Source organism: Capra hircus, chromosome 14 (assembly GCF_001704415.2).
Source record: "Capra hircus breed San Clemente chromosome 14, ASM170441v1, whole genome shotgun sequence".
Lineage (NCBI taxonomy): Eukaryota > Metazoa > Chordata > Mammalia > Artiodactyla > Bovidae > Capra > Capra hircus.
This window is the reverse complement of record NC_030821.1, coordinates 62,815,339-62,828,815: the sequence shown is the minus strand read 5'-3', so window position 1 is coordinate 62,828,815 and position 13,477 is coordinate 62,815,339. Positions and strand designations below refer to the sequence as shown.

Sequence of the window (13,477 nt, the reverse complement as noted above, 5' to 3'; positions counted from 1 at the left end):
TTAATGTACTCCTTCCCCAATTTAGAACCAGTGTGTTGTTCTGTGTCTGGTTCTAACTGTTGCTTCTTGACCTGCATACAGATTTCTTAGGAGGCAGGTCAGGTGGTCTGTATTCCCATCTCTTTAAGAATTTTCCACAGTTTGTTGTGATCCACGCAGTCAAAGGCTTTGATGTAGTCAATAAAGCAAAAGTAGATGTTTTTCTGGAACTCTCTTGCTTTTTTGATGATCCAACAGATGTTGGCAATTTGATCTCTGGTTCCTCTGTCTTTTCTAAATCCAGCTTGAACTGCTGGAAGTTCATGGTTCCCATACTGTTGAAGGCTGGCTTGGAGAATTTTGAGCATTATTTTGCTAGCATGTGAGATGAGTGCAATTGTGTGATAAATTGAACATTATTTGGCATTGCCTTTCTTTGGGATTGGAATGAAAACTGACCTTTTCCAGTCCTGTGGCCACTGCTGAGTTCTCCTAATTTGCTGGCATATTGACTGCAGCACCTTCACAGCATCATCTTTTAGGATTTGAAACAGCACAACAGGAATTTCATCACCTCCACTAGCTTTGTTCATAGTGATGCTTCCTAAGGCTCACTTGACTTCACATTCTAGGATGTCTGGCTCTAGGTGAGTGATCACACGATCATAGTTACCTGGGTCATGATGCTCTTTTTTTGTACAGATCTTCTGTGTATTCCTGCCACCTCTTCTTAGTATCTTCTGCCTCTATTAGGTCCATACCATTTCTGTCCTTTATTGTGCCCAAGTTTGCATGAAATGTTCCCTTGGTATCTCCAGTTTTCTTGAAGGGATCTCTAGTCTTTCCCATTTTATTGTTTTCCTCTATTTCTTTGCACTGATCAGTGAGGAAGGCTTTCTTATCTCTTGCTATTCTTTGGAACTCTGCATTCAAACGGGTATATCTTTCCTTTTCTCTTTTGCCTTTAGCTTCCCTTCTTTTCTCAGCTATTTGTAAGGCCTCGTCAAACAACCATTTTGCCTTTTTCCATTTCTTTTTTTGGGGGGATGGTCTTGATCCCTGCCTCCTGTACAGTGTAACAAACCTCAGTCCATAGTTCTTTGGGCACTCTATCAAATCTAATCCCCTGAAACAGTTAAATACGAAGGTTTGTTCCTCCAGGCTTTCGTCCAAATGCAAGACCATTGAGCAAGTTCTATGAATTCAATGCCTTCACGAAAGACTAATTCTCCCACAATAAATGTTTCTGCAGTGACAGGCTAGAAACAATGTGTGTCTCTGAGGGATAAAATTGTCTGTCCCTAAGTTAAGCATCTCAAGGAAAAAGGAAGTGATGGTTTCAAAAAAAGGGAGGAAGAAAGTCAATCACCACGGACAGGGAGTAGAGTGGTCTAGACGCCACTCTGCCAGGAGGGGGTTGTGGCAGGCAGCCCACTTCTGCGCTCTCTGCTGCCGTTCCCTCCAGTAGAAACTAGTGCTCCCCCAGGCTAAAAAGCCTGTGGTCTGATTAGTCATACGTTTACCTAGCACTCATCCAACATGCAGTGGGTCCAGGTAAAGGTGTGTTCTGGCTCTGAACAGACTTCCTACTTACTGTTTAGGGAGTGCTTTGGGTCTGTCTTCTGTTACTTTTGATTGAATGATTTATAAAACTAAAGTTCATGTGGCTTACTCTGATATACAACACTTTGAGAAACCAAGTAGAAATGGTTTTTTTTGATAGCGTGAGTTAAAAGAAGTCATTCAGAAGAACAATGGACAGCAGACTTACATATGACATTTCTGAAATCTAACGTAAACTTTCGCTGATGTTTCACAGCTCAGAGGACAAATCTATCTGACCCTCTTCAGGACTGGCAGGCCTCAAATAAAATTCTCTTAATTCCAAAGGTGACAAAAATTGGGCTGTATGCCATCAGAAGCTAAGTTGTGACTGATCTCATAAAAGTGACATGGCTAGAGTGCTGGGAGCAGACAGACAAAACGCGGTCAAGGTGCCAAGTTAGACACAGAGTCATCACGGTGTTTCCTCAGGGGGGCATATGACCTGGTTGGGCAGGAGGGGAGAATCACTGTAGCAAGAGTCCCAGAAAACAGACTTGCTTCTGTTTATGCCCAGGCACAGGCCTCAATTTACTCTGACATGGCAATTTCTGGCTCTATGGAAACACATGGTGCTCAGAGAAGACTTCAGTTCACTGCTGGAGAAGAGTTGCTGGGGAAAAGCAGGTGAGCTAACTCAGGGGAGTGGCCCTCACTGTTCAGTCTCCCTGCTATGTCCTCCGTGCTCGGGCCTCTGGACAAGACTAACTCCGTGCGCTGCACGGCTGCCTGAAGTTACCAGCAGGCAGGAAGTTACAGGCAGAAATCGCTGATAGAAAAAAGCATTCCGGGCAACGCACCTAAGTCTTCTGAGGGTGTCTCCCCTCGTATCGTGTTGCACATGCAGGTATGAAGGTCTACACCAGGACACATGCTGCTGAGTGACTCTCAAGGACATGCCTTATACACACCAGCAGAGAATTAGTAGAGGGCCAAGGGTCTTATTCCTTCTATATTAATTGGATTTGTAAACTGGAGAACCTGATCATTATTACAGCAAATGAATCTAGAAGAAACTAATAATGGATTATACAGTAAGACCTTTCTGTACCCCAAATACATCACAGAAGGCTTGTCTCCCAACCCAGGCCAAACGCTACGACCTCCGTCCAGAAGGACCACTCTTCCTCAGGGTGCACAGTCTACTCAGGTCCCATGCCGGCTTTCCAGGGTGACTGGCCCCTGGTCATCTAGTATCTAAACAGAGCCTGCTTCCAAGTCAATATTCTTCTCTTTCTTTCAGGTCCAGTATTCTCTACAACCCTGTCATGTGGGGATTCTATATCTCACGATGGTTTTCCTTCATCCACGTATAACTGTCAGCAAGTCAATCTCTGAGGCCCAGTGTTCTCATCTGTGAAATGGGTTACCGTCCTCCAGCCTCTGTTTACAGTCTCACATGTGCTACAAGAGGTCTCCATGCCCACTGATACATATTCATTACATCTGATTAACTTGGTGTTGCTTTCTTATTTCTGAGCTTTATGCCTGCCCTGCCTTCAATCCTCTGTGAGCACATCCTCAGTTGGTATGTGCCAGGCGTGAGCAGTGCTCTGCGGGCCTCAGGATCTCCTCCTCAGAGCCCAGCATGGTCACAGACCACAGAAGAAGCCAAGCAAGACAAAACCTTTGTCTGATCTGTAACTGTCTCAGGTAATTCTGTTTAGAAGGACACAATTTTAAGTCTAGCACAAAACTGGTCAACAGCTACAAGTATGTTAAAGACCTAAAGACGGATATTCAGGTTTCACACATACATTTTCCAAACAGAATAAATATAAACTTTTCTATAATTCCACAAGAAATATTCTGTAACTCTCCACCTGAAAGGACGGTGAAATTCATGGTCCTTCAAAGTAAGCTGAGGTCCACTGGAAGGCAACTGACAGGTAACAGAGTCGTGCTTCCTGCTGCTCCTTCCCAATAACATCAGAAGGCACCGTAAGGACAGGATGCCTGTGACTTGTTATTTCTTCAGTATGTGTTTCTCTAACAGCAGAGGCACAAAATGATTGACTGTCAGATAAACTGGCATCTATGCTTTTAATTTCTATTCTTCTGTAAATCTGTCTTACTGCTTTGAGGGCAATTTAACATAGAAAGATAACCTCAGAAGGGTCTGACAAGGATAAAGAAACTCTTACTCAACCATGTGTCTACAGCTATCTGAAAACACACAACCAGGAAGAGTCTAAGTGTGAGTAGAAAGATGCCACTCCCAACATCTGCTGGAGTGAAGCACTGTGAATCACAGGTCTACCCTTGCTCCCACAGCTGTTGAGTTAGGCAGGGCACCAAGGCAGCCACTACCCACAGGGGGCTACCTAAAATGACTTAATTAAACTTCAGTGAAATTATAAATGTAGTTTGCTCAGCCCCAGCAGCTGTACTTCCTGCGTGGTCAGTGGCTGCCGCACGGGCGAAGGCAGTGAGCAGCATCCGTACCACTCACAGGACCTGTGGCAACACGAAAGCGGACTCAAAAGCCCCATCTGAGAGCCACAGACCCACCAGCTGCCATTTCTTTATCCTGGTTTCTAAGACATAAAACTTGACAGCTATTGCCATGGTCTCTTCAACCTTGCCTTGGCTCTTTCAGCACAATACCAATCATGCTTGTATGACTTTCAGTAGCATGAACTATCAAAGGTAAAAGTAAATGTGACTAACTTTTCTGCTAGGTCTATTTAGATAAACTGGAGAAGGAAATGGCAACCCACTCCAGTATTCTTGCCTGGAAAATTCCATGGACAGAGAAGCCTGGCAGGCTATAGTCCACGGGGTCACAAAGAGTTGGCCACAACTGAGTGACTGAGCACATTTAGATAATTATACATGGACAAAATCCTCTGTCATACCAGGTGTTCCAAATTTTGATGTAAGAGAAAATCAACCAAAGAAACACCACCCCTGTGGGTGGCGATGAAACTGCTGAGAAGAGCTTCCCCTCTGTGCAGACGAGTGTGGGTCCGGCACCCATGTCCATCACTCACCGTGCTCTGGGTGGGTCTGTGCTGTCTGCCTGCTGGCCTCTGCAGGGCAGGGAGTACACTCTCTGCACCACCACTCGCACGCCCACTCCCATCCAGGCAGCAGCTCCGTGGCTCTCGACTGCATCCAGCAGAGAATCCCTCAGGGGAGCTCGGCTGGGGACGCATGGCTCTGCTTGTTCGGGATGGAGGGTCCGGTCTGTGCCCACTGCAGCGTGACGATCACACAGAACCTGATGAGACATGCAAAAGGAACACTTGCAGGCTGACTCACGAGGGCATGCGCCATACCGAATGTGGCAGCCGGCGTGGCTGCAGGACCCTCAAGGAATGACAGGGACAAATGCAGAGCCGCAGCTCAGGGCTCCCATCCGCGGGCCACCTGTGTGGCCATGGCAAGCTGAGGCACACAGACCACCTCGGGGGTTTCAGGACATGCAGAAAGGACTCCTATTAAAATACCTCATGGCAATTTTAAAAGTTTTCTTCTATGAGGTAACAATCTCAAAGCACAAACTACAAAACAAAATGAAAGAAGGACCAGGGTTACTGTGAAGTGCCAGCACTCTGCACACTCCAGTGAGCCACAGGAGTTGCCGCAACAGCCCTGGTAAACACCTTCACAAGAGGACAGCGCCTCTAGAAGACTTTGTGCCCCCTGCATCCCAGCGCCGTTCTCTACATCCTGTGCTTGCGTAACAAACATGTGACCCTCACAACCCAAGGAGGCAGGCTGCAGTCACCACTGTTACACAGACAGGCATGCTGAGACAGGAGCCGAGAATCCTGCCCAAGACTGCCAGCAGGAAGTGGCTGAGGCAGGACCCAAACTCGGCTCTGAGGTCCACAGTCTGCACTCTCGACACTAAGCTCTCTGGCAGCTACCCTGGGGCAGATGGCAGACACAGACACATCTCATGAATTTAACATCACACACCTGTTTGAAACTGTATGTTAAAGCAGTCATGCACTTTGGGCCATATACTGTACATCTGTTAAATTGATTAAAGGGAGATTTCACATCATTCCCTCCAGACACATGTTCTGATAGTCTAAGGGAGGCCCTGCTTGATTCCACACACACAAAGCAGGATGAAAGTCCATTTGCTTTTCTTCCTGGTTTCCCCTCATGTGGTCACCCTCAACATACCCCTAAGCGCTGATGCAGGGAGCCAGGCAACCCTGAGGTAGCTGCGCTGGAGTCAGACACTTGGAGCCCACAGCACCCCAGGAGTGTCCTCTTGCCCACCCCAAGTGTGGCTTAGCACTCCCCAAGTTCATCATCATGGGTAGTCATGGCTCAGGGTCACTAACATTCCAAAAAAGCAATCTCCAGTGTGTAACCTCAAGTTTACGCAACTCTTTATCCCCAGGGCAACAAACATCATGAAGAAGAAAAAGATGATTTTTTAAAATAAATAAAAGAGGCTTAAGTAAGCTCTTAGGCAGTTATGAGAACAGAAAAAAAAACTCAAATTTTAATAAATTAGAGTAAATATGACATATATGTGTGCTGAATACTTGAAGAAGACCAAAGGAAAACACTTCTATAAATACCGGGCCTTTACATGCAGTATTATTACAAAGCGAAAATTTCTAAGTTGAGGAGTTTACCTTGCTTTCGGGTGAGCTATCGGTTAGGCTCTTAAACTGGAACACCTGAGCCAGAGTGCTGCTCCTCCTCGGACAGGGCATGTCACACTTGTGCCCATCACGTGATGCTTCTGACTCTTCTTTGGCAACAACTTTCTGACAAAAGTAAGTATTCAGAATAACAGGGCAACTTCCACCTGGGATAATAAGCTTTTGCCTGGAAAGGGAAAGATACGCAAATAAAAATTTATTTGCAATGCTGGATTCCTCTTACTTTCTTGCTAAATCTTGAGTACGAAGGGCAATAGCGTGCTGGCTACGGACACCACAAGCCAGCCCCAGGGACAGCGCCCTGGCCTCTGCTGCTCGAAGCAGATCCTGCCTCGGGAGTCAGGGTGGAGGAGGTGACCACACCCCTGCCAGTGGGAGCTGCTGCAGGGTAGCCTCAGGACCCCTCAGGGGCCTCAGGGGAAGGTACCAGAGGTGAGGGGCACAGAGCTGCCCGACACGGAAGGGAACATTACAACAAGACCGCTCGCCTCTTTCAGAGAAGAAGCGTCAGACACCAAAGGAACTCCACCTTCACTCCAAACAGACACAGTCACTGCAGTGGCTCACATTTGAGCAGAAACAGGACAAGGTTCTCCTGGTGCCTCTCAGACCTCTAAGGCTTATTCCTCACACAGGAGGAGCTGCTTAACATTAAGGGAGACTTAGGACCTCCACTCCCAGGAAGATGAAGGAGATACACTTTCCCCTTTTTCTCCCCCTAGACACAAGGAATGCCTGATGCTGCACAGAAACAAAATGCGAAGATGCTGAAAGGGGAGAGAGAGGAGCAGACAAAAACACCCTCAAAAGCTCACTTTCTCCAACTGAAGGACAAGGAAGGGGCACCCCAGTGAGACAGAAAAGGTTTAGCAGCTTTCTTTTAGGCAAACATCACAGAAAAACTGTGACCCATGGCCACACATACCAGCCAAGGGCGAGAGGAGCCCACACATGGCCCTCGACAGGCTGCTGTGGGGAGTCCCTGCAGCCCGGTGGGGCTGCCCACACCGCCATCACAGGGGAGATGCCCGACACTCAGAACCAAGCCCCAGCTCCAGCCCACGCAGTGTCAGAGGAGACCCAGCAGCGTCAGGGCTTCCCCACAACCCAGTCTCCCACCACTGTGCACTGCGGTCAGCGGGGGCCATGTTGGGGGCAGGGACGAGGGGTATCCTGATGTCTCCCTCTGCCTGGTAAAGGGTACCCCCCAACCCCCACTTCTCTTCTCAGAGCAGTCTCAGACAAAGCCAGCTAAAACTGGCTTAAATAAGATCCAGGACGTCATAATGCCTAATATGTACAGTTAATGTCTAAAATCACTTGTTACACAAAGACTGAGGCCAGGAGGAGAAGGGGGCAACAGAGGATGAGATGGTTGGAAGGCATCACCGACTCGATGGACATGAGTGTGAGCAAGCTCCAGGAGATGGTGAAGGACAGGGAAGCCTGGCTTGTTGTAGTCCATGGGGTCGCAAAAAGTCAGCCACGACTGAGGGACTGAACAACAAGGTTTGTAAAAGCTCACTTGGTAAATCACATGACAACCAACAACAGCAGTGAACATCAACATGAGGCTGGGCCTGCACGGATTCTTCTGTCAAGGAATATGAAGAATGTGATGTGTTTACTTTCCAGTCCTCTCTCAGGACCTCCCTGACGAGGCAGCGGCGGTGGCGGGCCAGGCTGCCATGAGGGTAGTCACACACAGGGACACACACAGAATCCTAGGGTGTGGAGCCAAGCACCAGGGTTTCTACTGAAGCTCACTTTAGAAAAGAGAGAGAGAGAACCCTGTATATTCAAATAGACACAGTCATTTGTCAGAATGTTTGCTTTCAAGAAGAACCATTTCCATTGTTCTTTACTGAGTCTGTTATGAACAGAATTCAGGTAAACGGGGAAAAATAGACTGTTTTTTTAATGTCACCAAGGGCACAGGAGGAAAACCAAGTGAAACTTCTTTTCATTTCCCAGTGCTTGTCAACCCTGCCAAAGTATGAAATATCCCATTAGCGGCTCAGAACAAACAGTATTTCTTTCACATCACAAATAAGATCAGTGTGCTTATTTACTGTCTAGGAAGAAGGTATCCAAATCTGATGGGTGGCAAAGACAACTGCTGGGATTAATGCTGTGACCTAAAGAAAACAAAGACAAACAGAAGGGATTTCCTTACTTTTGTCCTTCTCTCTCTAAATGGCTAGTTAGCTAAGAGTCAGACTGAGAACTGTAGTTGTCAGAAAAACATAAGCCTAGTCTTAATCTACTTTCCACTGAAGACATACCTGGCACCAGTAATCAATTCTGTTTACAATTTCATCCCAACTGGAAGCTCCAGTACAGAGCTGGCTGGCGTAAGCGTCTCCTACCACCACGTGGGGCAGGCCGAGGGGAAGACAGCCCACAGGGGACAGACACCAAGGGAACCCCTGGGAGAAGCAGAACCACGCCGGCGCTGCCGGAACCCAGGCTTCTGAGGGGAGACAGGCATGGGGCTCTCCAAGTAATTAATCATCTACAGGTTGTTATCCCTGTGAGAGGTCTTGTCTGGTTGGTTCACCCATCATTATTTCATACAAATAAAAATGTTTTTCAAATGGATGTTGCCCCTTTTTCTAGCTTCTGTGGTAAAAGCACCTCTTCTCTCTGTACTCACTAGTGCTTTTCAAAATGTTTATGCTGGCCTCTACAACTAAACCCCTCAAATCCTAGAATAGATCATCTGTCTCTCCTTTATCTTTGTTTCTGAGTGCCAGACAGTACCTGACATGTGTAAGGGACTCAATAAATGCTTCCTAAGTTAATGGAACCAAAACCACTTTATTACTACTCATCAGATGTATTTATAAAGAAATGAGCGCGCCTTCTGAACATATAAGCCAGACCTTTCACAGCTGCGTCCACGTTCTTTAGAGGAGGAATCTGGCTGTAGCACACATTTCACATCAGGCCGTGGAAGAATAGAAGGTCGGAGGGGACATGTGCAGGCACAGAGCTTCAGTGCACAGCACACGATGGCTTGGGAGGCGGGAGGAAAGACATGGTTTGGATTCTAAGAAGCCTGGGTTTAAATCCTGGCTTTGCTACTCACTAGCTGTGTGAATGTGGGCAAATGTAACTGATGACTCAGTTTGTACAACAGGGGAGCATGAACAGTAGCTATAAGCAGTGCAGAGATTTCTTCAAGGATGAAGTAACAGCATGGTGTGGAGTTCTGGGAGCAGCTTTGCACAAATAGATGGAGGCTGCCAGTACTGCTGCTCCTCCAAGAATTACAACTTCAGTCACTTGACAGTAGTCACTGGCTCTTGTTTAGCAAAAACTAGGGTAACTCAGTGTTATTTGCCTGTGGCCCATCTTCTTTCTTCTCCTAAAGGTCAGAGAGAAGTCTACGTCATGAGCAGAAAATACTACTCCCCCGCTGCCTCCATGTGCTCATGTGCACGAAGACGCCTGTGTCGCTCCTCCTCTGGCTGGATTCTGCTCTGGGTGCTACTGCACTGGCCACACTCTCATTCAGTCCTCTTCACAATGAGGCCTGTCTGCATTTCCAGAGGAGGTACGATAACAACTGTGTCCACAGCAAGGGTCCACGACAGGGCTGAAACGCAAGCCAACGGCTTTAAAGCCAGTCTGTTCTCTTTCCTGGTGGGAGGATGGGACCCACCACTGAATATGGCCAGAAAGGTCCCGCACCATTCCCGGAAGGACAGTGCGTGGGACAGGAAGTGGCACGGTCGCCAGGCAGGGGCCAGCGTACAGGTCAGCGGAGCCACCGGGACAGTGTGAGACACTGGCGGGGGGGCCCGTCCGACAAGCTGCCACACAGGGACGTAAAAGCAGATGCACAAAGGTCTCTGGTGACAACAGAACCTCAGAGCCACTTTCTACACCTGTGCCTGGGAGGCAGCCGTGGTGGCAAACAGATTTCAAATAAAATGAAAGAAAACAAAATCTACAGTACAGATCCCAGGTGCAGGAGCCACGTGTCCAGTCTGCAATGTGGTCAGTACCATACTGGGCAGCACAGATCACTGCACAGAGTTCCATGCAGCTATCGGAGAACTTCATTCTCTAGACAGAAAATAAACCACATTCCATTCACTTGGTAAGCCCTTTTTCATTGATGAGCTTGTTGGATTTGAAAAAGCTATTGTACCTCTTGACTTCTGAGCCACAGCACAAGCTCAGGCCCATCTGGCCCCTCCCCCAGACACCAGAATATGAATCCCTGCGTGAAACCCAAGTTGGCAACAAGACAGTGTTAGCAGTGTTTTCATGAATTTTTAAAAACAGCAAAATATCCTGCCCACATTTTCAAAGAGTGAACGGGCACTCCTCCTCTCACCAAAAATCAGATTTATTCTAAAAAATTTAAAACCTTAGTCCTAGGAAATATCTCTAAACTGAAGAATCAAACCAATTTAAGAAACAGTAAGTTTTGCTCCCTTTATTTTCAACTTCTTATTTGACAAGATTTATCACCTGGTTCAAATATATTTCTTTTACCTTCCTATCCAAATAACACCCACATTACCTAAAAAACTGATAAAAACACTGAAGTAGAACACATTTATAACTGTGTGTTATTTTAAATTCCCAGAGTAGACATTAACCCCCTTTTAATCCAAATAAAGACATCACTGACAAACAGTTTATTCCATTCTAAAGTGGACAGCAAAATACATTAAAGATGAATTCATGGAAGAATATAAAATGTAAGACAGACTTTCTCTATAAACCAGAAGCCTGATTCTCCACACCAACATAAGTTTCTTCCTCTGTAAACCAGAAGCCTAATTCTCCACACTAACATAAGTTTCTGGCCATATCCTTTCATAGGCACAGGTCACTGGAAATTCCAGTTTACAGAAAGAACCACCACTTTTCTGGCAGTACGTGTAAACTTTATTTTCAAGGCACAAATCCCACACTTATTCAATAACAAAAATTCTGTCAAAACATAACAGAAAATGCAGAAAAAAAGAAGAAAGCAGGAAAAGCATGGTCTGATGTCAGACTGACCTCGGTTTAAATTCTAGCTATGCTACATGCTGCCAATTTTATCTTCATTAAATTACTTAGATTTTTCTCAACTTTAACTTTTTCATAATTAAAATGGGGATCATGCCTACTTAATGTTGTTACTGTGAGACTAAGTGCATATGTTCCCATATACAAGCCAAAGACAGAGATGAGTGCATACCAGGCTTGGCATACATACTGGCTACTAATTAAAATAGTACCTAATATATCGGCTATTTAAAAAATCTCTAGAGGTTAACAGTATTTCCAGTGTAAGACAGGAAACCGTTAAAAAATTTAGTTTCCTCTGGGTTCACGCTAGTGTATGTATTTCTATATACAACTGGGTAATTAAAGGCCTTAAAAATGTTCATACATTTTTATTTAACAAAGTCATTGTTAAGAATCTATACCAATGAAATAATCAGAGATGTGGAGGAAAAACACGCAAAAAAACATTAATCATACTCATATATTATAGTGAAATACAGCAAAGAAGCTAACTTTCTAATAAAAAGTAGAAAAATAACGAAACAGCTATACAAATGATAGTAGTATAAAGAATCCTAATTAAAGAAAAAGTAGGGGTCTTCCCTGGGGGCTCAGTAGTAAAGAATCCATCTGCCAATCAATGCAGGAGACACAGGTGGATTCCTGGTCCAGGAAGATCCCACATGCCACAGGGCAACTAAGCCGGTGCACCACAACTACTGAGCCCGTGCTCCAGAGCCCGGGAGCCGCTAGGGCTGAGCCCACCTGCTGCAACTCCTAAAGCCCCAGAGCCCGAGCTCCGTAACAAGACCAGCTACCGCAATGAGAAGCCTGGGCACAGCAACAAGGAGTAGCCCGCTGTGGGTACTACCACCGTGGGTGACAACTGTTATATTGTTGAATTAGAGAAACAGACTCAGGCTTGTATGAACTATAAGATTCCAAGATAGTAAGGCTACATATTATTTTTATAATATTCTTACAAGGAGGAAGTGCACAAGGATGCACTGCACCAGAAAACTAAGCAACTTATCCTTAAATAAAAGGATTACACATCAGTAAGTCTGAATGCTCTTCTTTATATTATTGTGTCTTTTTTTCCTACAATAAAAATGTATTCTTTAACAGATATAAATAAGCACTTGAATCAACCTTTTACTTAACAATAAACTGCCTCATTACTTGAATAAACTAAGCAATAACCACTTCCTGTGAGTAACTCTCAAATCAGTCCAAACTGACCCAACTAGTAAGAGTTAACATGCTCCTTATCCCATCTCTTCCTCAGCACCTCAGTTCTATTGTCTGTCTACCTATCTCAGATTTGTGCCACAACAGTACCACCTTTAAAGAGTACTCAGAAAGTGCACTACCATCTTTCAGCCACTTTGCTTCATTAAAGCATATTCCACCAGCTTACACAGCACAGTGCTGTGGCTGGACTTCCTACAGCTGTGGTCTCTGGGTAAAGGATTCTCCCTGCTCTATTCAGTTCTGTTTCTTGAAAATCAGAAATAGCCATCTTTATAACAAGACCTAAATTTATGCATTAACAAGGACAGCGCAGGCAGAAACCTGATGCCTCAGGATGGGTTGTGGCCGGCCTCTATCTGTAGGGTCATAAGCATCTCCTGAACCCAAACCTACACGTATTCCCACATTGCCACACTGCTTTCTCGGGGCCTATCTGAAACCTTTACTTACAGACTTCTCATGTGACTTCAGAACAGAAAGTTTAAATTTGAGCATGAATCAGAACTACAGGCTTGTTACAACACCCACTGCTGGGCCCCACACCCTGAGCCTCTGATTCAGGAGTCTGGGGAGGGGCCGCCTAATCTGTGTTGGTTACAGGCTCCACGGTGACGCTGCTGGTCCCCTCACCATACTCTGAGGATTACTGCTCTAGAAAAATCCACACGACCATCACACCTTCCTAACTTCACTCAAGAGACTGGTAGCCCTTTCAAGTTTACTCATTTTAGCTACAAAACACCTGCTCCACCGTCAGGACTTCCTGCATAAAGGGCAGGAAGCTTCTTGGTGGAGTCTTCTGGCTTTGCCAGGACTTGTAGGAAGGCAGCACTTCCTCTTTTGCTCTCCCATCACATCTGGTGACCTGTACAAATCTAAGGCTTTAACTCACTGACTGTGAGGGCTTGGCCTTCTCACCTTGGAATTAACAATAAAGATCTCACTCCATGCAGCAGAAAAAAAGAGAAATAAACTATACCTAATGTCTCTGG

The 13,477-nt window shown here is 45.8% G+C and overlaps 1 protein-coding gene across 2 annotated transcripts in view; it reads right to left on the bottom strand.

Moving 5' to 3' along the window:
- Window positions 1–13,477, bottom strand: part of SPIDR (scaffolding protein involved in DNA repair) — a 284,467-nt gene that overhangs the window by 91,055 nt on the left and 179,935 nt on the right. For both annotated transcript variants that reach the window (XM_018058527.1, XM_018058528.1), the window contains exons 9-10: window positions 6,186–6,381; window positions 4,575–4,804 (exon numbers count right to left, since the gene is read on the bottom strand). In XM_018058527.1, coding sequence (XP_017914016.1) covers window positions 4,575–4,804; window positions 6,186–6,381 — 426 coding nt within the window. The remainder of the gene's footprint in view (window positions 1–4,574; window positions 4,805–6,185; window positions 6,382–13,477) is intronic.